We start from the raw sequence: 27357 nt of genomic DNA, 5'->3' as shown, positions 1-27357 counted from the left end.
GGAAATGGCCCGGGCTGCCGTGATGATAAAAGGGAGGTGTCTTTTCTACCTCTGTCCGGGTAAAAGAAAACAAAGCTCTGGTGGCTTTCTGATCTTATTCTTAGAGCTGCCAGTTAATCCCTCTTGATGCATCATATCCAACCTCCAAAGATCCGAGGGGCAGGATCAACTTTCGTTCCATAGTTGAGGAAATTGACCAATAAACACATGTGTCTCATGCCTCAGTGTTAACTACCACAAATCTCCAGGTAATGACTCAGATTCTATATCTTAGGGTATATTTTCTTCTGTTTTCATGTTTAATTCAGCCCCAAGAATCAAATAATACAATAAAGAATAAAATGAGTTCAGAGGGCTCAGCATTGTATTCCCAGGGCCTTTGGTCCCACACAAACCGGAGAGCTCAGTTATCCTGAGATGAAAGGAAAGGAAAGAGAAACATGAAAGGTTTTCCAGCTCAGTCACAGAGACATCTCATAACCACATATTAAGGACATGGCATTAACTTAGGGGTGGAAAGGACACAAATGGAATAGAATATGGAGCTACTTGGAGTGAGCAGGCCAGCAGGGGGGCAGTTGGGGGCAAGCAGGCCAGCAGCGGGTGGGGGCAGTTAGGGGCAAGCAGGCCGGCAGGGGGGGGTAGTTGGGGTGAGCACACTGGTACAGGGGGCAGTTGGGGCTGATCAGGCTGACGGGGGGGGGGGGGTGGCATTCAAGCAGGCTGGCAGGCAGAGTGGTTAGGGGCAATCAGCCAGGCAGGCAGGTGAGTGGTTAGGAGCCAGCAATCCCAGATTGTGAGAGGGATGTCCGACAGCCAGTTTAGGCCCGATCCCTGTAAACCAGCAGTAGGACATCCTTCCAGGGGTCCCAGATTGGAGAGGGTGCAGGCTGGGCTGAGGGACACTCCCCCCAGCCCCCGAGTGCACAAATTTTTGTGCACCGGGCCACTAGTATAATTAATAAATAATAATACAAGAATAAGCTGTTATGTATACTCACAACTGTGTATCTTATTTGGAGAAATGTCTGTCCAAACCCTCTGCCCATTTTTTAATCAGGTTGTGTGTTTTGTTCAGTTTTAGTTCTCTATATTGTGGATAAATAGTCCCTTACCAGAAATATGATTTGTAAAAGTATTTTCTTCATAGTTTATTCACTTGGTGGCCTACTGGACATTTATAGTCTCTTCCTACTACAAATATTGCTGTAGTAAATCTTTACTTGTACATGCCAACATATTTATAGAATACATTCTTAGAAGAGGAAATGCTGGATCAAAAGGTAAATGTATTTTTAATTGAGACATTACCAAATGCTCAGAAGAGGGTATGATATGTGTACCTACACCAAGTCCATTACACTCTTGATCTTTCTGTACAATTTAAAGAATTAATAGTTCTAACTCTAAATAAGATATATTACCTAGAATTTAGGTAACAAGTAAAGAGTAACACCTAATAATTTATTATGTTAACTCTTAAATACTGCTGATTTCAGTAAACATACTAACAAAGCCTAGTTAAGGAAAACAGGCATTTCAAAGACCATGTGTTATTCAAATTTTACCTCCTATAAGTAGGCTGAAACCACTTTTCAACATAGACATTAATAATGAAACTTCTTGGGTTTTCCTTGGGGTTTTCCCAATTTTTTTTCCACTTCTTTTTTCAGTTTATTTGCCTTATATCTCTCAGCCATCGATACAAGCTCCTCTGGGATACTCTGAAACCATTAAATGTGATTTTAGGATTGAGATTATTCTTTTAGTAGAACAGCTTTTCCACAATATACTAAAATGCCTCCAAACCATTTCAATCAGAGCATGTCCAGAACTGTTTACATGACATCTGTCAAATGTGTCTCTGCATATTGAACTCTGAATTTATCTTCAAGCTATAAAATCAGGCTGATCTTAAAAACACCCATCATTATACACTCCCCCGTTTGTATAGCCTCCCAGTTGCTTCCCAAGTCCTTTAACTTGCCTTACCTGGTGCCACTTTCTTTATGTTCTTTCTCATCTCTAGGCCTGAATATATGTTGCCCTGCTGAAACGCTTACCCCATTCTTCTACAACTCTCCTAACCCACTGGTTTCTTCCTCAGCAGGGCTTTCAGTGATGCTCATCTCCATTATACTAGTGGCCATATTATATAATTTTATAGCTCCTCATCTTTGCTAGGCTACAGTCCTCATAAAATGTTTTTATTTATTTGAGAGAAAAAGGGAGCGAGAGAGAGAGAGAGAGAGAGAGAGGGAGGGAGGGAGGAAGAGAGAGAGAGAAAGAGAGAGGAAGAGAGAGAAAGATTGATTTGTTATTCTACTCATTAGTGCATTCATGGTTGCTTCTTATATGTGCCCTGACCTGGGATTGAACCCACAACCTTGATATCTCAGAACAAAGCCCTAACCGTATGAGCTACCTGGCCAGGGCTCATAATATGTTTAATTACTTGTTTAATATCTGTCTTTTCTGGTAAGCAGTAAGCCCAAGTAATGAGAACAAATGAAATTATTTGAACATATGTGACATGAGGTAGTGTTCTAATGAGTTTTATATTCTCACCTGGTTTGCTCTTTCCAGAATGTTAATTAATTCATTGGCAACCCTCCAATCATTTCTAGTGATAAGGGTAATTGACACTCCAGTCCTCCTTTAGGGGGGAGAAAAACGCGCAATTTTGATTTATAATTTATATTCATTATTCAGTTAGCAAAATGGAATAAAAACAGCTGCAGCAAAACCTCAACTCTTTCACAAGCCCAAATATGTATTATACATCAGAATTTAGCATCATTTAAACAGCAATATGGAATCTAAACACGCTGCAGTTGTTTAAACAGCACGTTACAAGGGGTGTGTGATAGTGGTGCTCTGGGAAGGAAAGGTCCTCTTACTTACGCCAACTTGGACAAGAGTAACCACTGGGTATATGACACTATAGATATAAAGCAAGGAGTGGAATCAGAAAGTTACATGCAACTAACCATAGAGGGGTCTATTGAACCAGAATAGGCCAGTTCAACAGAAATAAAGTAGCAAAGCAGGTTATAGGGCAGTGATGGCGAACCTTTTGAGCTCGGCGTGTCAGCATTTTGAAAAACCCTAACTTAACTCTGGTGCCGTGTCACATATAGAAATTTTTTGATATTTGCAACCATAGTAAAACAAAGATTTGTATTTTTGATATTTATTTTATATATTTAAATGCCATTTAACAAAGAAAAATCAACCAAAAAAATGAGTTCACGTGTTACCTCTGACACACGTGTCATAGGTTCGCCATCACTGTTATAGGGTGACTCAGACAATTTACAGGCAAGAGAACAAAACCATTTATAGGCAAGAAAACAAAACAGTTTTTTAGGAAAAAAAGGTCTGTGAGGGGATGCCCGGCTGGTGTGGCTCAGTGGTTGTAAAGGAAGGTCATGGTTCAACTCCTGGCCAGGACATATGCCCAGGTTGTGGGCTCGATCCCCAGTACGGGGTGTGCAGGAGACAGCCAATCAACGATTCTCTCTCATCATTGATGTTTCTCTCTCTCTCCTTCTCCCTTCCTCTCTAAAACGAATTAAAATATATTATTTGTAAACTAGTGGCCCCGTGCATGAATCAGTGCATAAGTAGCTCTGCCGCTTGCCTCAGCTGACAGCCCAGCCCACCGCTTGCAGCGCTCCGCTGCATTGTAGCTCGCTGCCTGGCCCTCCTGTAGCTCTCCCCCACTTGTAGCTCACTGCCCCACCCTCCTGCTGATCCGGTCATTACTCGGCAAGGTGTAATGACCATTTGCATATTACCTCTTTATTATATAGGATGTCTGAGAGGGGAGTAATGAGGAGCCAAGGTTGGCTCTCACAGGTAGACTATGCTTACTTACCCTGCTCTTCCAGTGCGCCCTACTCTGTGCACATATTCTTCAATGTTCCGGGGAAAATCATAATTATAGACATGTGTGACATCATGGACATCAAGACCTCGAGATGCTAAGTCAGTAGCAATCAGTATTCTCACTTTACCTAAAGAGTAAAGCCAAATGAATATAGATACATTTTTGCATAAACCCAAGATATATCAGAAAACATATTTTCCCCTAATATCTAATCGGGTGAAATATTATCATCTTTAATAATAAAACACTTAAGGTAAAACACTTAATATTAAAACACTTAAGCATAACCCATGGACATAGACAGTAGGAGGGTGAGGGCATGTGCTGGGGGGTGGGAATGGCCGGGGAGAAGTCAATGGGGGAAAAAGAAGACGTGTAATACTTTAAGCAATAAAGAATTTAAATTTTTTAAAAAGGGGAAAATACCAAACACTTAAGGTAGTGAAAATGGGAATGGGATATTTATTTAGTCTTTCTTGTTAACTGCTGGCAAGTTACAACACAGTAGATACCATGGTTCAGCAAATGCTCCCTAAATCATCTGAGCCATATCACCAAGATACATGCATCTCAGGTAAATTAATAGAAATATCCCCCATTGCAAATTGTTGCCTTGACATCCAGGTTTAAGCATTAGCTCTCTGAATTTGGACAGTCTTAGTCTGATTAGTATTTAGAGCTCTACCAAGTATAGTTTTGATGTCTGTAAGCTGAGGACAGATCTTAGAAATGGGTTCTATGAAGAAGAGCTGTCACACAGCCAATCACATGCATTGTACTCATTTAAAATGCAACATATAGCCCCAGCTGGTTTGGCTCAGTGGATAGAATGTCAGCCTGCGGACTAAAGGGTCCCAGGTTCGATTCCGGTCAAGGGCATATGCTCTGGTTGTGGGCTCGATCCCCCCCGGCGTGCAGGAGGCAGCCAATCAATGATACTCTCTCATCATTGATGTTTCTATCTATCTCCCTTCCTCTCTGAAATCAATAAAAAAATATTTAAAACAAATAAATAAAATGCAACAAATAGTAATTAAATAAATGTACCTGTTTTAAAGTTTTCTAATGCTTTCTCTCGATCGCTCTGTTCTCTGTTGCCATGCAGAGACTCTACTGATATATGCCGGAGAATCAGGTCGCTTGATAAGTGATCAGCACTGAAGCAAAAGATCAAGTCAGTGATCTTAAGTGCTTATTCTAATACCACCATCAATTCACTATTTTACTTCTATTAGCATATCCACTCTCATTTGAAAATAGGATACAAATAGAAATAATGCTAAATAAATCCATTTGATGACTAAGGATGTAAAAGAAAAAAATACCTACACAGCTTTTCTGCCGACAAACACTATGACTTTGTCTTTGGGAGACATGCTCTCTAAGAAGGTTTGGACATGAGATCGTTTCTCTTCTTCTGTGGTGACAATTATATTTTGTGTCACAGTACTTACAGCCTAAAAGATTCAAAGATCATAGTACATCAACATTGATAGGCAAATCCCATACCTCCCTGGCTCACAATAGATCTTATTTCACATCATTGGTTAATGCTTTAATAAACTGCCAACAGGAAAAAGAGCAGCAGGTCCTTGCAAAACTATTTCTATTCAAGGATTTGCAGAGAAGTTGGAAACTCTTTTATAAAAAAAATATTTTATTCCCTTTTTATGAATGTATTGGGGGTGAACTGGTTAACAATATTATACAGTTTTCATGTGCATTGGAAACTCTTGAAGGCTTGGCAGTGTGTTGAAGCTATTTGGTTACCATTGTAGGAAAAGAAATACCCATGGGGTGAGGCTAATCTTACAAAAACTAACATGAATATAGCCCTTTTGAGTATAGCCCTTACAACAATGGAAGATTATTGGCTTATACTCAAGAGTTTCCATTCTATGAATATTTTGACAATTTAATGCAAAATTTCAAAATATCTTTGGTACCATTTTGACCTAGAGATAAAATAGATTTTTAATACAGTGGGGCCTTGACTTACAAGTTTAATTCGTTCCGTGACGGAGCTCGTAACTCAAATTACTCCTATGTCAAATCAATTTTCACCATTACAATGAATTGAATGCTGGGGCTAATGTTGTGGTGTTCACTGTGACGTTCGCTGCGCCAACTAGCGGTGGGGTATCTGAAGCTGGCTCGTAACCCGAACTTTAGCTCGCAACTCAAAGCCAAAAATCGGCCGAGAGACGGCTTGTATCTCGAAAAACTCGTTAGTCAGGACACTCGTAAGTCAAGGCCCCACTGTAGTATTTAATAAAAGGAAAGAACCAACCATTTATCCTGCCTTTCATGAAATCTAATGAAGTGAGCCTAGGCAAAGAGCCATTATTATTATCAGTGACTGAGTAAAAAGGGGCAATTTTCATTAATGATTACCTGAAAGGCCAATTACAATTATTAAGTGAAAGGCGAGAGAACTTTATAATGGAAGAGAGATATAATGGAGATCTTTAGTTATAAATTGTATAATTACTAACATCATCTGAAACTACTGATCTATCTTAACTTCACAAAAAGAGAACACCAGGCTTAAGTATATGCAAAGATATAGACCTTGTTCAGAACCTGATTCTAACAGGATTAATAAAAATGAGACACCAGGAAAATAGAAACACATAGGACTGGATATCCTATGGCATTAAAGGATTATTAAAATTTTTAGGTATACTATGGTATGCTAAATTAGTCTTTTAGACATATATACTGAAGTATTTATAAATAAAATCATATGTATCTAGTATTTGCTCTAAAATTAGGGAGTGGGCAGAGGAGGCTTGCCAAAACACAAAGTATATTTTGGAAGATGGTTTTACTTTGGGTGGTGGACACACAATGCAATATACAGATCATGATACACTTGAAACTTATATGATCTTACTAACCAATGTCACCCTCAAAAATTTAATAAAAAATAAATGTGATAGCATTTTAAGCCATCAAATAAAGTTCTCCATTTGCATTGGAAAAAATATTTTTTATAATGTTTATTGATTTTTAGAGAGAAAGGGAGAGGTAGAAACATCAATGATAGAGAAACACCAGCAAACAGCTGCCTCCTGCACACCCGCATTGGGGATCGAGGCCGTAACCTGGGCATGTGCCCTGACTGGGAATGGAACCGGTGACCTCTTCATTCCTAGGTAGATGCTCAACCATTATGTAACACGAGCTGGGTTGAAATATTTATTAAAATAGTAATTAAAAACCAAACTTACAACTAGGTCCAAAGTACCAACATATACAATCATTGGCTCTTTTAAATAAGATTGTGAAAGCCGACGGACTGCATATGGCCATGTTGCACTGGAAATTAAAAAAAGGGAAAAAGATACACAAACATTAAAAATTTACTCTGAATCAAACATTGCTAAGTTTCCTAAGAATGCTATGAACCAAATTGCTCATGAAAGACAAATTTAGTACTTTTTAATAAGACAGATTTTACAGAAAATATATGCTTCACAAAGAATTGTTCAACTTTAGTGCAACTACTAGAAGAAACCTTCAAATATGTTTTTTTAAATGAATAAATCTTTATTGTTCAGATTATTACAGTTGTTCCTCTTTTTTTCCCCCCGTATCTCCCTCCACCTGGTTCCCATCCCACCCCATGCCCTTACCCCCTGCCACTGTCCTCATCCATAGGTGTAAGATTTTTGTCCAGTCTCTACCCACACCTCCTTCCCCACAAGAATTGTCAGTCCACTCCCTTTCTATGCCCCTGCTTCTATTATATTCACCAGTTTATTCTGACTTAATTTTTAGGTTCACTTGTTGATAGATATTTGTTGTCACTTTGTTGTTCATAATTTTTATCTTTACCTTTTTCTTCTTCCTCTTCTTAAAGAATATCCTTCAGCATTTCACATAATCCTGGTTTGGTGGTAATGAACTCCTTTAGCTTTTTCTTGTCTGTGAAGCTCTTTATCTGACCTTCACTTCTAAATGACAGCTTTTCTGGGTAGAGTAATCTTGGTTGTAGGTTCTTGCTATTCAGCACTTTGAATATTTCTTGCCACTCCCTTCTCGCCTGCATGGTTTCTGTTGAGAAATCAGCTGACAGTCATATGGGTACTCCCTTGTAGGTAACTGTTTTTCTCTTGCTGCTTTTAAGATTCTCTCTTTGTCTTTAGCCCTTGGCATTTTAATTATGATGTGTCTTGGTGTGGTCCTCTTTGGATTCCTTTTGTTTGGGGTTCTCTTCACTTCCTGGACTTGTAAGTCTATTTCTTTCATCAGGTAGGGGAAGTTTTCTGTCATGATTTCTTCTAATAGGCTTTCAGTATCTTGCTCTCTCTCTTCTTCTGGCACCCCGATAATTCGGATGTTGGTACGTTTGAAGTTGTCCCAGAGGCTCCTTACACTATCTTCATATTTTTGGATTCTTTTTTCGTTTCGCTTTTCCACATGGGTGTTTTTTGCTTCTTCGTATTTCAAATCTTTGACTTGATTCTTGCAATCCTCTAGTCTGCTATTGGATCTCTGTATATTATTCTTAATTTCAGTCAGTGTGTTTAATTTCTGACTGGTCGTTTTCCATTTTTTTGGCATTCTCATTAAGATCCTCGAAGTTCTCACTAAGTTCCTCTGAGGTTCGTAGAAGATTCTTGAGTAACCTTATAACTGTGGTTTTGAACTCTACGTCCTCCATTAGTTTGCTTTCCTCCATTTCTTTCATTTGTGACATGTTTCTTTGTCTCTGCATTTTTGGCTGACTGCGAGGACCCGCTGTGTCTACAGTGGAAGAACTGCTGTGCTGGAGACACCCTTATGGGGTAGGACTTGCTTCAGTGGGGCTTTGGTGCTCACTGAGTCTGCTTCTTGAGTGTGTCCCTTATGAATGTGAGGAGTTGAAATCTGGTATCTGACCAGGGTACCCTGGCTCCTGGATCTCCAAGTCAACCACTGTGTGAGTCCACCCAGCAGGAGCTACAGCGATACCAGCAGATTTCTCCTCTTTGTTTGGGGTTTGGAAGTTTTGGAGCTCTCTGACCCAGCTGCAGTTAGGTTAGGCTGCAAAAGCGCAGGTAATTCCTTTGCGCCACTGTGCACACTTTGGGTGGGGATGTAAACTGAGTGGGGCGGGGTCTCAGAGAATCAGCAGGGCAGAGCAAACAGCAATGGCTATTGTCAGCCGTCTCCGCGTCTCTGCGTCCCGAGTCCTGAGTCCCGCGCCCCACAGCAACAATGATCCCTGCGAGCAGCTCTGCGAGAAAATCACCCTCGCTTTCTGACCCACTGCAAGACAGTCCAGTTTCTCCCTCTAGGAGTCTGGGACCCCAGAGTCTTGTCGTAAATGAGTTCAGTGCATTTGAGAGCTTGTATCCCCTTCCGATTGAAAGAAACCGCGCACCCAGGTGCAGCCCGGTTCGTGCGCCTCCGTACCACTGTTCTTGGCGCCTCTGCACCTCCTACCTGGTCTAAATGCGCTTTTTTCTTTCCTTCTAGTTTTAGAACTTCCACTCGGTCAGCTTTCCCGTGGTTCTGGATGATAGCTGTTTTGTCTTATAGTTGTAGTTTTAATGTTGTTGTGGGGGCAGCACGTACAGGTTTATACCTTATGCCGCCATCTTGGTTCCTCAAATATGTTTTTTTTGGTTTGTTTTTGTTAATCCTCACCCAAGGATATTTTTCCATTGATTTTTATGGAGAGTAGAAGAGAGAGGAAAAGACAGAAACATCGATGTGAGAGAAACACAGCGACTGGTTGCCTCCTGCATGAGCCATGACCAGGGCCTGGGCCAGGGAGGAGTCTGCAACTGAGGTGTGTGCCCTTGACCGGAATTGAACCCAGAACCCTTTGTTCTGCAGGCCAACGCTCTATCCACTGAGCCAAAAGGGCTAGGGCTCAAATATGTTTAATACACAGGTTTATAAACCAATGGTGAAGGAGATTTATACCTTAAATTCTAATATTTGAAAAGGTAAAATGAATGCAAGTGTTAGATTTCTCTTGGCCTATATTTTTAAAAAAGTAAAATCCTTGTATTTTTCATACAATGTCAGCAGGCAAAACAATGCCCCCCAAAAAACATTTTAAGCGTACTTATGAGAGGATATACAAAGTCAAATGTTTCTTAACCATATGTGTGTGTGTGTGTGTGTGTATATATATGTGTGTGTGTGTGTATATATATGTGTGTGTATATATATATATATATATATATATATATATATATGTATGTATATATATGTATATATACATACTTTCACAGAAATTAGATAGGAAGATTAGTAAGAAAACAAAGTGAGGCCCTGGCTGGTGTGGCTTAGTTGGTTGAACATCATCCTGTGCACCAAAAGATCACCAGTTTAATTCCTGGTCAGGGCACATACCCAGTTTGTGGGTTCAGTCCCATGGGAGGAAAATCTCTAAAATCAATTTAAAAAAATTTTAAAAAAGAAAACAAAGTGAAGAAATTTAGTATAGTTCATCAAGTATATACCACTTTTTTATGCTAATAACACAAAGGAGAAAATGGTTTACAAATCACTTGCATTAGTCTTTTTTTTTTAAGATTTTAAAAATTTATTTTAAACAAGAGAGGAAGTGGGAGAGAAACGACCGTTGGTTGCCTCCTGCATGCCACGACTGGGGATCAAGCCCAAAGCCTGGGCATGTGCCTTATGGGGTGATAATCAGACCAGCAACCTTTTGATGCCTAGAATGATGCCCAACCAACTGAACCACACTGGCCACGGTGAGATCACTGTGCATTTAAATAACAATCATTGCTTCCTCAGTTTGACTTTGGGCAAAAAGTACTCAGTAATCAAATGTTTATTCCTAAGGACAGGGGATCATTTGTTCAAATGTGAGACCCCACTATGAAACACGACCTCCCCTTTAGGAGTCCCCTCCATGTTTTTATAGAAATCTCTATCTGTAATTTAGGAAACCCAATAGTCCTTGTAACACTGATACATTGAGTTGCTATACTAAGTGATGACATACCTTTCACCTAAGGATCTCAAAACACTTTCAAGAAATGCTCTGAAAATCCTGTGGGGAAATCAACCAAAGAACAGAATCTATTCCGATTTATATGTTGTAGGCTAGCAATTAGTCACATACCTACCTTGTCATAATAGTCTGCCTGTCTGGGCGCACATCCAATAAAATCTTCATTATCTGTGGTTCAAATCCCATATCCAGCATCTTGTCAGCCTCGTCTAATACCTGCATTAAAAATGTGGCTCGATTAGATATGAGAGGTAGCTAGTATGTATGCTCTCTATGAATAGAATACTGAGATAATTTTTTCTCATTTTCCCTATTACTTAAACCACTATTTTAACTTCTCCAGGAGAATATAAGACAGTGATGACGAACCTATGACACGCGTGACATGCGAACTCATTTTTTTGGTTGATTTTTTTCTTTGTTAAATGGCATTTAAATATATAAATATCAAAAATATAAATCTTTGTTTTACTATGGTTGCAAATATCAAAAGATTTCTATATGTGACACGGCACCAGAGTTAAGTTAGGGTTTTTCAAAATGCTGACACGCCGAGCTCAAAAGGTTCGCCATCACTTATATAAGAGGTCTGTGTTTGCAACATAAATTGATTTGATTATTTATAAGTTGGCTAAGTTTCTAAATCTATTTAATGAAAAAATTGTATCTAAATATCCATGTGGATTTTTATTTTCTTTTGTACTTACCTACATTATTCAACATTTATAAAAAAACATTAAAATAAAATTATCTTAAAACCCTTACTTTAACATAGTAGAGGAAATGAGAAATGTTCCTATGATTTAAAACTATTATAGCCCTAGCTAGTTTGGCTCAGTGGATAGAGCATCGGCCAGTGGACTGGAGGGTCCCGGGTTTGATTCTGGTCAAGGGCACATGCCCGGGTTTTGGGCTTGATTCCCAGTTGGGGGCATGCGGGAGAGCCAATCAGTAATTCCCTCTCATCATTGATGTTTCTCTCTCTCCCCCTTCCCTTCCTCTGTGAAATCAATAAAAATATATTTTAAAAAATAAAATAAAACCATTATAAAATGAACAGTCATTTGAAAAGAGTATTTTAATAAGAGTTCAGCTCTTCCATCATTCCAGACCCCTGCTCCATGATTACCAAGTAGGTTATGCTTTTCAGGTTGACAAAGTTATTCATTTGCAGGTCATTCAATCTTCCAGGAGTTGCAATGATGATATCTACACCTTTTGTCAGGTCTTGTATTTGTCCATTTCTATCTCCACCACCATATATACAAACACTTAATAAAAAGAGAGAGGTTCACGTTCAGATGCCTTTGGAATTACATGCCCCTTTCTGAGAACTATCAACACCCATCAACCCACTGTGGTGTGTCATAAAGAGCCATCTTTACATCACTGTTATTGATTCTATTGCCCTGGTTATAATTATATTGTCAGGGATAATACCTGACCCATGCCAAGCCAATCAGATTCTTGAAATGTGTGAAAAATAATGGGAAAATGTATAAAGCTACAAATGATCAAGATGCTGATGCAGATGCAGACAAAGAAATGACTTACGTTTTAAGACCTTTATATGAATACTTAGAACATTCAGCTTGCACTTGAAGAGCTAATTCCCGAGTGGGTGTAAGGACTAACATGCCAGGGCCATTCCTTTTCTCTCTAGCTCTTCGGAGAGAAAAACAGACTATTAAAGTACCTGTCTCAGATACATGGTAAATTCATTCAGTGCTTTTAAAATTTGTAGCAATGAGTGTCAAAGTCACATACATTCACCATAAAAGGTGGAGAAATATAGAAAGACAGTCAAACAAAAAAATCAAAAAAATCCAAGGGCCCAAATAGAAGCCTTTTCATTGAATATGGCCTATGTCAAACATTCTCTCACACAATTGTACTGAACATGATAATTTAAATAAATTGTTTCCCATGTTTCACTGTTAAGACCTTTGGTAGGTACTATCTATTGCTTCACCAAAATGTTTTGTCTATTCATACTTTCACCAGCACAGTGAAAGGGTATTTCCCTGGGACTAGGCATTACCTTTTGACTGATACAATATGTCAAAGAATCTTTAAGTGAATTTTTGGTATCCATGTCCATTAAACCCCTAGAGAACCCAGCTGTAGAAATTCTTACACTGGTTGAGAGTCAAGGTGAATAAATCCAGGCATTAAGTAAGACAGTGTCTTCCCTGTTCCAGTTTGGGCTACTCCTATAAGATCTATTCCTTGTAGAACTATTGGCCATGCCTGCGACTGAAATAGAATGATAAATAGTGAAATCAAAAGTGCATTTCTTTGTGTCAAGTGTCCCTCCTATTCCAGTCCCAAACTTCATTCAACAAATATTTTCTGAGTGCTAGAAGTGGTAGTGCAGGAAGTGCTGGAGGAGTACTCATAAGAGACAGTTGCTCCCTGGTGATTTAACTTCTAACAGATATTGTTTGGGGGGTGGGGGCGGGAAATGGCCAGTGAAATATTAGAATTAAAGAATTATTCAGCATACCTGAATTGGTGTTGGTTTTTGAAAACCTGCCTTTTTAATGTTTTCCATAACTTCAGGATAACATTCAAAGGCATCCTCAAATTTACAAGTAGGATTGGGGATAGGACGTTTCTCACCATCTTTCAAGTCATCACACACTATATTATAATTTTCCTTCCTTTAAGGGAAAAAACAACAACAACACAGAACAAATATTATTGGTTTTGGTCACTTTACTCCCCAAGCAAGAAATTTTCCAGCATTAGTTCAGGTCATATCTAGAAATTCAATTGCAACTGATTAAAACCAGACTGTTAGTACAGTTACAGTAAATGAGCACATCTTTTTTCTTATCAGAATAGTTGCAGAAAGAAGGGAAAAAATTACATGGTATATGTGAATGGGCCAATGAAAGTTTCATGAAAAAGTTAAGAATAGAGCCTGAGCCTGAAGTGTGTGTGTGTGGGGGGGGGGGGGGGGGGGAAGAAAGCCAAGATATAATGGGTCAATGGGAGAAAAAAGGGGACATATGTAATACTTTCAACAATAAAGATTTAAAAAAAGAATAGAGCCTGAAAATTATATACTTCATGATTCAAAATTAGATTGGCAAACACTTGAGGGCCAACATGTTACACACATATTTCCTTTTTCTAAAAATTTTAAAAAAAATTTTCTTAGGAAGGGAGAGGGCGAGAAAGAGAAACTTCAGTGTGAGAGAGAAACATTGACTGGTTGCCTCCATCACGCATCCTGACTGGGGATCCAAGCTGCAACCTTGGTATGTGCCCTGACCAGAATGGAACTGGTGACCTTTTGGTGCACCGGGGGACCCTCAGTCAACTAAGCCACACCAGCCAGGGCTTTATTTCTTTAAACCTCAACAATACTGTGAAGTGGGAATTATTCCCATTTGGCAAGTGAGTATTAGTTACTTGTCCAAAGTCTGAACCCCACCCCAATCTCTAGAATAACTATTGTTTCTGCTATACTATCTTAATTTTCTAACAGGCGTTAATAGAAAAGAAATGTTGCCAATAGGACCTTTAATTCCAGACAATAAGGATTGAAGAGTAAAAAATTTTTCTAGTATTCAGATACCAGATCAATTTCTTATGATTTTCAGTTGCAGAAATAATTCTCTAGCCGGAACCGGTTTGGCTCAGTAGATAGAGCGTCGGCCTGCGGACTGAAAGGTCCCAGGTTCGATTCCAGTCGAGGGCATGTACCTGGGTTGCGGGCACATCCCCAGTAGGAGATGTGCAGGAGGCAGCTGATCGATGTCTCTCTCTCATCGATGTTTCTAACTCTCTATCTCTCTCCCTTCCTCTCTGTAAAAAATCAATAAAATATATTTAAAAAAAAAAAAGAAATAATTCTCTAAAACTTCTATTCAATATAGCAGGCATCAACCACATGTGCCTTTTTAAATTAAAAAATTTCAAGTAAGCTGTGGTGGATGTTTCTCAGCACTGAAGGGTTGTGGGTTTGATTCCTAGTTAAAGTCATTAACCTGGGTTGCACATTCGATCCCTGACCCCGGTAGGGTTGGGTGTGCAGAAAGCAACTAATCTATGTGTCTCACTTTCTCCCCCCACCCTCTTCCACTCTCTCTAGAAATCAATGGGAAAAACACCCTTGGGTGAGAATTAACAAAAAAAGACAAAATAATAAAATAATAAATAAATAAATAATTTAAGTTAAAATTTCAGTCCCTCAATTATAATAGCCACACAAACACACACACACACATATATGTATATGTGTGTGTGTGTGTGTGTGTGTGTGTGTGTGTATATATATATATATATATATATATAAATACATTTTTATTCATTTCAGAGGTAAAGGGAGAAAGAAAGAAACATCAATGATGCCTCACACTGGGGATGGAGCCTGCAACCTGGGCATGTGCCCTGACCGGGAATCAAACCATGACCTCCTGGTTCATAGGCCAGGAGGTAGCCATATATTAAGTGTTCCATACCTATATATAAATAGTGACTATTCTATCAGACACAAATATAGCCCATTTTCCATCTTTGCAGAAAGTTTTATTACATAGCAATGCTCTAAAATATGTCAATAGGTTACCAAGTTTTCATTTTTATATGGAAGGTGTAGACTTCAAATGCAATCATTTCAAATCTTTGCCCAAATTAATTTAATAACATAACTATACAAATACTCATTTGGAAAAGTAACCCACCTCCAAATGTCTATTTGCCCTTGTGACATTGACCTTGTTGTTTCTGACTCCATGTAAAAGTTTTTCTTAATTGGAGGTAAATCTGAGACAAAGGTGAAAATTCAAACTTTGATAAGTAATGACAATTTACATTTCATTGACACTTAAAGTAACACAAGTCAACCAAAATACGTATCAAGTTCATCCATACAGTTTTAGACAATTGTTCCACACTTTGTCAGCCAGGCTTATGCCAGAATTTTAGTTTGTCTTTTAATTACATTTTTCACACAAGAAAGAGCTCAAGAGGTCTTTATTAAATATAAAAGAAACCATGCTTTGCAAGATCACAATGATCACAGTTGATGAACCTTCTCTCAAATATAGTAAACTGATTTTATCTTTTCTTTGAAGGTCTTTCCTATTACTGTTTAGAAATAAAATATTTGTCCTTATTCTACCTTCAGAAGCTACTCATCTTTAAGTGCCTTTATATCTCCTCCAAACTTAAAAATCCTTTTTCTGGTCACCCATCCCAAATCCCCCCAACTCATATATTGTTGAGGTGGCACTGGAAACTTAATATGCAGAAAGGTTGACTGCCATTGTGGAATTAATCATCGTTAATATTTGTCACATTTAGTGCATTAGCTTTTTAATTTTAAATAAATATATTGCTGCCTCATTCTGATAGACAAATTTAGTGCTCAAATTTACTCTGAAATTTGGTTATGGAACATTTCACTCCATATATAATTCCAAGTAAGAATTTCATTTAAAATTAAACAAATTTTAAAAAAACTCATATCTTATCAAGAACTGTACCCTTATTAAATGTTGTTCCCTTGTTATTTTGTCCTCGTCAGTCAGGATACTCCAAGATCAACTTTTGCTCAATCACAGCAACAATGTTAACAACTCATGGTCAGCATGTCTATTCCCTTCATTTCCCCTTGGGCCTGATTTTCTATTTTATTAAACTTTTGCAATAAGTTACCTCAAATAAAACAAAGAGTGGGTAAGCTTAATATTTTAATTTCCTACTTATAGCATAAATCACAACACAGACAACATAGAAAGTATCATGTCCTAGGAAATAATTGCAGCATTGCAAATTTGACTATCATTTTTCATACAGACCTTATTACTAAAAGTAACACATTTTACAGAGGATAAAAACCTCAATTAAGAGAAACATCAACACCACATGTAAGTGTTAGAATACAACACCTGCTTGGCTCAGTGGTTGAGCATCAACCCATGAACCAGGAGGTCACAGTTCAATTCCTGCCTGGACAGGACACATGCCTGGGTTGTAGGCTTGATCCCCAGTAGGGGGCATGCAGGAGGCAGCTGATTGATGATTCTCATCGTTGATTTTTCTCTCTCTCTCTCCCTCTCCCTGCCTCTTGGACATCAATAAAAACAAAAAGAAGACAGCACCAACCTGCCCACTTTTTTTCCTCCCATTTCAAAGCATCTTCTCGAATTTGGTCCCAATCAAGTAGTGGCTGATCTTCTGCAACAACACTGTCATCTGTCCTTACATCTCTTCGAAAAGAAGGTTGGAATGCAACAATATCTGTTAAAATATTTTTACTGAATTAGTTTCAAAACAAATCCTACCAGTACAAAATCCTCAAAACCATTTTAACTATTTTGTTTTAATAACCTGACAATAATGCTTGCAATATAAAAATTTAGGATTTTAATGCTATAGTACCATGACAATTCTGGTCATGGTTTTTGTCATCAGTTATCTACTTCAGATTTATGAAATGTAACTTATTGGAGAAGTTAAATAGCATGAGAACCTAGTGTCTACTAATAAATCACACATATCACTTAATTTTTATTATAATCCTGTGAGCTGAGTTTACTCCAGGTTAACAGATGAAGAAATGGAGTCTTAGCCCTGGCCAGTGTAGCTCAGTTGGCTGAGTGTTGTCCCGTGCACTGAAAGGTGGCTGGTTCTCAATTCCTGGTCAGAGCACATGTCCATGTTGCTGTTTCTCTAGCCCAATCAGATCTGAGATTTTTAAAATACCAAATTTATTAGGCAGTTTTCAAAGTTAGTCACGTTCCAGGGAAGAGACCATAGAGACAGGAGGCCAGGACTAATCTTGCTCTATCATTAATAGAAGTATGTTTAAAAGGCTAGTTTGTTTTTTTCCAATCATCTGTAGCTAAAAGTAAAACTGCTAGGCTTCACCAAGGAGGTTATGTTTTCATTTGAGGAAAATGTATCCTGGAATGCCACAGAAAAAAAAATTCTATAACAGACTAGATGTAATGATGGCAACCTAAAGCTTTATTATCAGGAAAAGCATCAGCTATAACATGGCTTATAATACTGAATGAAATTTTTAAAAAATTTTACAGGGCTTTAGTGGGCAAAAATCACTTACCAACTCTGGGTTGTGAATTGTAATTTTGTTGTTTTTTAACAAGATTATCTATCACTGCTTTTGCTTTTGTCTGCATTGCCTTGCTACCAAAAATTTTGATTTGTGCTTCAGGGCACCCTTTTGTTACCTAGATTCAAGGGGAAAAATTGGTAAGATTGAAGTCCCCTTGCCACTCACCCCTCCAACAATCACTCAAATAATATAAAAGTGTAAGTAAGTATAGTACTGCTATCAGTGTATGAGATATTATGAAAGGCTTTTATGCAGAAAAGGTCATAAACACACATAATTTGCATTTTAGAAAGATTGTTCTGGCCACAGTGGAGAATGGTTAGAGGAGGACCACTGGAAGCAGGATGTTTCATTTAGGGAAGAATGCCCCAAATGATGGGATTTTTCCTTGAGAAATACAGGAAATAGAAAGGACTTAACAATGATGGGCTGGTTGTAGATGAATGAGAAGTTAGTAATCTGAGGTTCCTGGCTTGGGAACTTGGTGAGTGATGTGGCTGCCTACTGAGACTGGGAAACAGGAACAGCTCAAGGTTTGAGGAATGGGGGTCAGGAAGGGCATATCAGATAGTCCCCAGAGATCTCATTCTTCAGTGAAGCTTATCTCTAAAGATTTTTACCTCCACCCTGGCCGGTATGGCTCGCTTGGGCATCATCCCATGAACCAAAACGTTGCGGGTTTGATTCCTGGTCAGGGCACATGCCTGGGTTTCAGGCTCCATCCCTGGTAGAGGGCGTGCAGGAAGCAGCCAGTTGATGTTTTACTCACATCAATATTTTGCTCACATAGATGTTTCTCTCTGTCTCCCTCCCCCCGTCTAAAAATCAAAAAAGATTTTATTTTTTTTAAAAGATGTTTACATCCATGAGTCAAAAAACTGAGACCTGGAATGGCCCATAGCTTAGGTGAGTTCTTGAAAAGAATGGTAGTATAAAGAGCTTTGGCAGCTTATCTAAGTTACCACCGTATGTTATTAACTGAGCAGAAATGAGAGTTATGAATGAACTATGCATTTCGGGATTTAAGAACACGGATCACATACCTGTATTTTAGTGTTTGTGGAACTTTGGATGTCTTTTATTTTTGACCCACCACGACCTGTTTTTAAAAAATAAAGGAAAATAATTTTTTTTAGCCAAGTTGAAATCAGTAAGAGGGATATACCTACTTTCCTCAAAGAACCTTCTCTAGTTCTTTCCCAGATCATTCAAACAAAGGCTTCTGGGGTCCAATCATCATTTTCAGTTTGGAAAAAGGAAAGCAAGCATTTTCTATTCCAAATTTTGGTGCGTGGAAAAGGCTCATTTTCTAGACACAGATACTAAAAATTCATTAGCAGTCCCAACAAACTAATTAGATCCAAGGATGTGGAGAAATTAGAACCCTTACACACACCAACTCAACAAAAAAAAAATCCAATTAAAAAATGGTGAAAGGTCTTGAATAGACATTTCTCTAAAGAAGACATACAAATGTCCAACAGGCATATGTGATAAGATGCTGAAATCATTAGGGAAATGTAAATTGAAAATCACAATGAGAAATTGCCTTATAAGTGTTACAAGGGCCAACATCAAAAAGATAAGAGGTTAAAAAAAAAAAAAGGTAAGTGTTCCGGAGGATGCTGTGAAAAGGGAACCCTTGTGCACTGTTGATGTGAATGTAAATTGGTGGAGCCACAATAGAAAACAATACAGAGGTTCCTAAAAAATAAAAAATGGAATTATAGTATAATCCAGCAATCCTACTTCTGGGTATTTATGCAAAAGAACTGAAATCAGGATCTCAAAGTGATATCTGCACTCCCATGCTCATTTCGGCATTATTCACAACAGCTAAGAGGTGGGAACAATGTCAATGTCTGTCAATAGATGACTCGATGAAGAAAACATGGCATGTGCACACAATGGAAGTTTTCAGCCTGAGGGGAGAAAAAAAGAAATCCTGGATTTGTGACAACAGGGATGGACCTTGAGGACATTATGCTAAGTGAAATAAACCATGGATGAAAAAAAAAAAGTGCATGACTCTACTTCTATGAAGGATCTAATGAAAGCAAAGTAAAATGGTGGTTGCCAGGGATGCAGGAAAGGGAAAATGGAGAGAGATTTGATGGGTTGGTTCAGCCATGCAAAATGAGAACATTCTAGAGGTCTACTACACAAATTGTTCTTACAGTTATCATTTTGTACTGTATACTTAAAATTGTTATGTGTAAAGTTGTATTTATTTTGAAAAGTTAGAGCCAGAATCAACATCAATTGTTCTTATAGTTGGCAATTTTGACCTGTACACTTAAAATTGTTGTGTGTGTTATGTTGTAAATCAGTGAGCTAAACAGAGGATGCCTTAATTAATCAGTAAGCCAAATTTTAGTCTTTTATTACACCAGCGGGCTTAGACGAATATTGTTTCCAGAGTCTAAGCAAGCACATGGAGGAAGCTTTTCCCTTTTATACTCTTCCCAGCCCTTTGTCTCCCAAATATGGATTACACTTCTGGACCTTTTGCAGGCCTTGCTTGTAACTTGAGCATAGTACATTTCAGATAACTGGAGTATGGGAGCAACCAGGGACCCAGTGGAGCTGCTCAAAAGGTCAGACAGCTGAACCCACCCTCCCTATTATTCAAGTAAGCAAGCGTGTTTTACAAAAGCCAAGAAGAGCCGGGTTAAAATTTCAAACAGCAGTTTTTACAAAATGGAGGAAACATGAACAAGATGGCCTATGCTTCTTGTGTAAATTAAAGTTATAATCTATTTTTATTTATTTATAAATATATTTTTATTGATTTCAGAGAAGAAGGGAGGAGAGATAGAAACACTGATGATGAGAGAGAATCATTGATTGGCTGCCTCCTGCCCACTGGGGATCGAGCCCGCAACCCAGGCATGTGCCCTTGACCGGAATCGAACCTGGGACCCTTCAGTCCACAGGCTGACGCTCTATCCACTGCGGCAAACCAGGTAGGGCTATTTATTTATTTATTTATTTGTTATTATTTAAAGCATTACATGTCTTTTCCCCCAATTGAACCCCTCCCCGCCACTCCCTCCCCCCAAAGTTGTATTTATTTTTTAAAAAAACTGGATCTAGAACCAACATCAAGTCGGTGCTCTCGAGCACAGTGCTTGCATTTCACAGGTGCTCAATAAGTGTTGAGAGCTTAAGTGATTTTTACTGTAAACCTAGTAGTGGCTTTCATTTGTGGAGCATCATTCTTCAGATCTTTGAGCCTGAGCCACAATGAGAGGTCAATTAATCTCTGGCTGGTCAAGCAACTAGTCTTATATTGCTCTATTTAGTAGCAGCCTACAAAATCTGTTTTTTTTTTTCCAAAAGAGGTTAAAAAAGGGGTAAAACAAAATGTTGGCTCTCATACTTACTGGTCAATTGTTGGAACTCATCTTCAGACTTGATGGCAATAAATGGAGCAAATCTAAATTCCAATAATTTCTAAATGCTTTTCGAAAAAGAATTTGTAAGACTCTAGATATACTAAGAAAAAAAGATGCCGTTTTCAGCAGATAAATCATATTTAAGTTAAACTATGTGCAAGATATGGCTAATGATCTGAGCTGCCCTACATCTTTCACCTCCTTATTTGTGGTTAATGGCTCCATATGATGCTCAGATTGAATTCAGCACTGCTGTATTGTTCATTTGGGGGTAAGCTGTCAAAGGCCTGGTCTTTCATTCCAAAGCTTTCTGGAAGTCTTCTAAAAGTTCGTACCTTGGTTGTGGGCACTTCCCCAGTAGGGAGTGTGCAGGAGGCAGCTGATCAAAGTTTCTCTCGCATCGATGTTTCTAACTCTCTATCTCTCTCCCTTCCTCTCTGTAAAAAAATCAATAAAATATATTAAAAAATAAATAAATAAAAGTTTGCACTCCCATCGGCCCTCAGACTGAAGGGTCCCAGGTTCTATTCTGGTCAAAGGCTAGATCCCCAGTAGGGGGCGTGCAGGAGGCAGCCGATCAATGACTTTCATCGTTGATGTTTCTATCTCTCCCTCTCCCTTTCTCTCTGAAATCAAGAAAAACATATTAAATAAATATTTTTTAAAATAACAAATAAAAACTAAAAGTTTGCTCTCCCTAAACAATGTCTTTGTAAACATCCAAAGGTGTGCTAAATGATTTATCATTCTAGTCCCAGAAGATAATAGAAATATCACCAGGGATGCTCTTGCCCAGGCCCCGCCCCTGCCCAGGCCCCGCCCCTGCCCGCAACCATTCTCCTCTTCCGGCCCTGCCCCCGCACACCCATCCTCCCGCTCTCACCGATCACCACGCCGACCCAGTCGTTCTTCAGTCCAAAGCAGAGCGGTGGTTCCTGGGGGACATCAGCCACAGGCTGCTGAGGGCTGGAGGGCTCCCTCCAGTCGCCGCCTCTGCCGCCCCTACGGCCTCCTCGACCTCTTCGATGCGGCTCCTCCGTGGGCCTCCATTCCGGAGTCTGGGGCACTGCCGAGCTTCGCTGAGAAGCAACGACCCGGGAGGAGGCGTTGGCGCCGGCTTCCTGCCTAGACATGGTGCCGCGAAGGGAACCCTGCGCCGCCGATGTCGCTCCCGTCCGGCCCGCACCTCCCGGCCGTGCCGTCGTGTGGCGGACCTGCCAGGGCGTCCACGCAGCCGCTACTTAAGGAGCCCGCGCGACGCGCGCCCCGCCCTTGCGCCGGTCCTCGTGGCCTCACACCCATTGGTGGACGAGACGTTGTGGGCGGGGCATTCACGGCTGGACCAATCTGCTCTTTTTAATCGTGTGAGCGAAACGTCTGTGCGAATGAATCCCTGCGCCTACGCTGTCTGTTCCCTTTGAGGCGTGGGGCGCCCCTGAAGCCCGCTGGGCGCTTTTCCTGCTAAACTCCCGAGCCCTTTCCATTTCACCAAGGCTCTCAAACGCCGTCACGTTCACAGCGGGGTGCTATGCACGCACAAAACAGTTGAAACAAAAGGTTGGCAAAACAGCATTTACCATGGCGATGTGAGCAGCACTTGGATGTACTTGAGCCGATATTAGTTTTCAGAATGTTGGTGGTAATCTACAAATTTAATGATCCACAATTTTAAAATCTCGGACCTGAGAGATGTGGCTTCAGCACTTGACTTGAACTATCTGTTGTAGTTTTATTTTATTTTATTTTTTAAAATATATTTTATTGATTTTTTTACAGAGAGGAAGGGAGAGGGATAGAGAGTTAGAAACATCGATGAGAGAGAAACATTGATCAGCTGCCTCCTGCACACTCCCTATTGGGGATGTGCCCGCAACCAAGGTACATGCCCTTGACTGGAATCGAACCTGAGACCCTTCAGTCTGCAGTCCGACGTTCTAGCCACTGAGCCAGACCGGTTACGGCAGCAGTGGGCAAACTACGGCCCGCGGGCCGGATCCAGCCCGTTTGAAATGAATAAAACTGAAAAAAAAAGACCGTACCCTTTTATGTAATGATGTTTACTTTGAATTTATATTAGTTCACACAAACACTCCATCCATGCTTTTGTTCCAGCCCTCCGGTCCAGTTTAAGAACCCATTGTGGCCCTCGAGTCAAAAAGTTTGCCCACCCCTGGTTAAGGCAACCTGGTGGAGTTTTAGATCTAATGCAATAAACCGAGTAAATGTCCGAGGCACTCCAATCATTGCAGCCTGGCTCTGTGGCTGGGCATATTATTCAGGCAAGCAAGCCAGCTGGGAGTGCCCCTGCTTTGATTAGGATCTTCAAATTGTCTGAACAAATCTCATGTCAATCATCTGTCAAACATGGTAGACATCTATTATGAGGCTAGGATCTGTGGTCTGTGTCCAGGATTGAAGAACAGAAAGTATTACACCTTTAGATCAAGTGTTGAAGGAAACACGTGCTGTTCAAGTGGAGATACCCTGGCCACAGCTGTAACTTGCTAAAGTGCTGAGCAGCTGTGAATTTTATCTTATGTCTCTGGGCAGAGAAAGCATCAGACCAAGATGGGTGTTACCTAAGATTTAAGGCTTGAACATTTGGTGCCTCGTGAATGTTGGGTACTATTTGTTTTTCTATAGCAAACTGAATCTTCTTATGTAATACAACAAACATAATTTATATTCCATTTACTTCAATAAGAGCAAATAATGCCCTTCTGGTCCCCAATCTAGGCAGAAGTAAACTTTGCTACTTTCAATCAAGCCAAGCCATGGCCCCAGTTCGGTAGAAGATGTTAATTCAGCACACAACTTTGTTGAGGCTCAGAGGAGGTAACAGGTGATAAATTGGGGGCCTACATCAAGAGAATGGATAGAAAAAGGAAAATGAAATACCAGGTCACCAGTGAGTTCAAGACTAAAGTGAAACAAACAAACAAAAAGACTAAAGTGAAAGACTAGGGAATTCTTTTGTAGGAAAAAAAAACGTAGTGAGAGAAAAAAAATGTAGTGGGAAAAGTGACTTAAAGAGGTCAAACTGAGCAAAAAGCAACAAGAAAATGGCTGTTATAGGTTAATACTCTGGAAGGGGAATAAAGGGACATGAGCAATGCAAGTAAAAGTTTTATTTTGTAAGCATGAATTAAAAGCAAGTGACATGAGCCCAGCAGGTGTGGTTGACCCATGAATCAGGAGGTCACAGTTCGATTCTGGGACAGGGCACATGCTTGGATTTCGTGCTTGATCTCCAGCAAAGAGCTTGCAGGAGGCAGCAATCAATGATTCTCATCACTGATGTTTCTATCCCTCTCTCCCTCTCTCTGGATTCAATTAAAAAAAACACACAGATCATTGTGTCAAAAAAGCAACTTTTAAGGTTATGATCCTATCGCAAGCCTTCAAAAGATTAATATATGGAGGGATTCGAAGAAGACATTATAAAATATCAACATTTAGCCCCTGATTTTGAAAAGGAGGAATGGAAAAAATTTGGTTGTACCCTTTACTCAGTCTTTGGCACTCTCAGTATGGCCACTTGGTGGCTCCAGATGATTTTAAATAGATATTAGCTAAATTTATCCATAAAATCATCCATCATGGAACAAATTTGTTATCTTAAGTCAGCATTGATGGGGAAACTTTATATAAAGATAGCTGAGTTTATTTTCAGATTATGTATCACCTGTCAACAACATAATCCTTAAAAAATTGCAAAGGTGGGACAAGACCTGGAACCAGAGCCTCAAGGACCCTTTGACAGTGTTTGTTAAATATCTCCTTACAACTCTACTTTCCTTATTTTAACCACTTTTTTTTCCTATCAGTGACATACATTTTTGATGTTATTATTTGGTACAAAAATTGGTATTATGTCTTCTTTATGCTTTGTAACATTTTTCATTGTATAGAGAGACTTCATCCTTAGAGTTGAAGGTTACAAGGAGTGAAGTAATGAAGAACAAAGTTTTGCAATGAGAAATTACAAAACCATTTCACTCACGTACTTTACTGCTTGACCTTATGATGCTTCCTAAATCCTTCCTAGGTAGCTAATGGGCTGTGGGAGGTGCAGCAAGTGCTGCCAAAACAAGTGAAACTCACAAAAACATTGTAACTATGGTGACCACTACCTTGTTTACCTCTGGCTATAAAATAAAGGCTCAGCTTGCCTCGGGATCTCTCTCTGTGGCCTCAGCCAGGCACAGGAAGATTCACCTAGACCCAGCTTATTCTCTTTGTCATTTCTTCATCCTTCACCCCCCTCACTCAGGCTTTCGAACCCTTGGCTGAGCTGGCTCAGCACAGGGCTCGATCCCCAGTAGGGGGCGTGCAGGAGGCTGCGGACCCATGATTCTCTCATCAATGATGTTTCTCTCTTTCTCTCCCTCTTCCTTCCTCTCTGAAATCAATAAAAATATATTTGAAAAACAAACAACACAAATGTATTAAAAAAAAAAAAGGAAAGAAAAATGAAAGCACATGATCCACTGGAAGTCTTCTTGGTAGAAGAGTTTTAACTTGCATTCACACAGCTAGAAAATGTTGGAGCCAGAATTAAAACCGTGCCCACCTCCCACTCATCAGAGCCAAATTAGGAAGCCTTGGAGATAACAGAGTGGCAAAACTGATTCATCTTGGCAGATTCTGCTAACTTCTAAAAACCTTTCTGTTTTGAAGCTGGCATGGGGTCAGCAAGTAAAACTCAAGGCTTGCCAATTGTAGGAAACTTAATACGGGGTCTATGCATAAGACCAGGACCCCAGATCACTATACTTCCAAAAATGAAACCAAATCAGAATTAAATTTTGCTATCCAGATGGAAATGTCAAAGAACATAGTCTCAACTTTGCCTTTCTCAATTATGTCTTGACCTAATAATTACTACAAACCAGCCTTGTGACTAATTCTACGTGTAGCAGTCTGAAGTTTTCCAGGCGATAATGTGAACTGGCCTCAGGTTGAATGCATCCTTGAGAGAATGGCTCAAGCGAAAAATTATCATGTTATAAAAAGGTGACATTATCTCCCTACCTAATGTCAATTTTAAAAAATTAACCCCAGGTGGTACAGGATTTAAATGTTAAGATAGAAACGTCAGCATTCTCAGTAGAAAGTATAGTGAATATTTGTAGACCTCCAGGCAGGAAAGGATTTCTTTTTTTTTTTAAATATATTTTATTGATTTTTCACAGAGAGGAAGGGAGAGAGATAGAGAGCCAGAAACATCGATCAGCTGCCTCCTGCACACCTCCCACTGGGGATGTGCCCGCAACCCAGGTACATGCCCCTGACCGGAATCGAACCTGGGACCTTTCAGTCCGCAGGCCGACGCTCTATCCACTGAGCCAAACCGGTTTCGGCAGGAAAGGATTTCTTAAGCAAGGCACTTACTATAAAGATTGGTAAACTTGACTGCATTAAAATTAAACATTTTAGTCATCAAAAGACACCTTAAATAAACTCAAAAGACAATTTAAGCTAGAAGATACTGAGAATACACACAACTGACAAAGGATTAGTAAGAGACGGAAGAATACATTAAATAAAATACTTTCACATATTTATATATTCCATACTTGTTTTTTACAATGTGCATTCATTATTATGTGATTTTTATTTATTTATTTTTATTATTTTTCTACGAGTCTTCACATGAGAATACTTTTTCCATTGATCTTTAGAGATGGGAGAGGGAGGGAGGGAGGGAGGGAGAGAGAGAGGGAGGAAGGGAGGGAGAGACGGCGAGAGACATCAATTGGCTGCTCCTGCATGCCCCTTACTAGGGATTGAGCCTGACACCCTGGCATGTGCACTGACCTGGAATCCAACCAGTGACCTACCTCTTGGTGCATGGGACAACACTCAGCCAACTGAGCCACACTGGCCAGGGCTGTTATGTTGATTTTTAAAATTAAATTGAAGAAGCAAAAACATCCACTAAAGTTAGATTCAACATCTTCTCTTATACAAATTATCTATTGATAACTGT

At 39.5% G+C, this 27357-nt stretch overlaps 1 protein-coding gene across 1 annotated transcript in view; it reads right to left on the bottom strand.

Annotated features, from left to right (window-relative positions):
• DDX43 (DEAD-box helicase 43) overlaps positions 1-22543 on the bottom strand; it is a 24628-nt gene extending 2085 nt beyond the window's left edge. The window contains exons 1-16 of the mRNA XM_006089330.3: positions 22249-22543; positions 19011-19066; positions 17956-18082; positions 16995-17129; positions 15569-15650; positions 13381-13537; positions 13012-13130; positions 12429-12539; positions 12004-12145; positions 10990-11090; positions 7126-7213; positions 5222-5349; positions 4940-5049; positions 3881-4019; positions 2569-2656; positions 1569-1724 (exon numbers count right to left, since the gene is read on the bottom strand). Coding sequence (XP_006089392.1) covers positions 1608-1724; positions 2569-2656; positions 3881-4019; positions 4940-5049; positions 5222-5349; positions 7126-7213; positions 10990-11090; positions 12004-12145; positions 12429-12539; positions 13012-13130; positions 13381-13537; positions 15569-15650; positions 16995-17129; positions 17956-18082; positions 19011-19066; positions 22249-22498 — 1950 coding nt within the window. The 5' untranslated portion in view covers positions 22499-22543 and the 3' untranslated portion in view covers positions 1569-1607. The remainder of the gene's footprint in view (positions 1-1568; positions 1725-2568; positions 2657-3880; positions 4020-4939; positions 5050-5221; positions 5350-7125; positions 7214-10989; positions 11091-12003; positions 12146-12428; positions 12540-13011; positions 13131-13380; positions 13538-15568; positions 15651-16994; positions 17130-17955; positions 18083-19010; positions 19067-22248) is intronic.
• Between the last annotated feature and the right edge of the window lie 4814 nt (positions 22544-27357).

This window comes from Myotis lucifugus, unplaced genomic scaffold, assembly GCF_000147115.1.
Source record: "Myotis lucifugus unplaced genomic scaffold, Myoluc2.0 scaffold_59, whole genome shotgun sequence".
Lineage (NCBI taxonomy): Eukaryota > Metazoa > Chordata > Mammalia > Chiroptera > Vespertilionidae > Myotis > Myotis lucifugus.
Note: the sequence above shows the minus strand (reverse complement) of the source record. Positions and strands in the feature narration are given on the sequence as shown.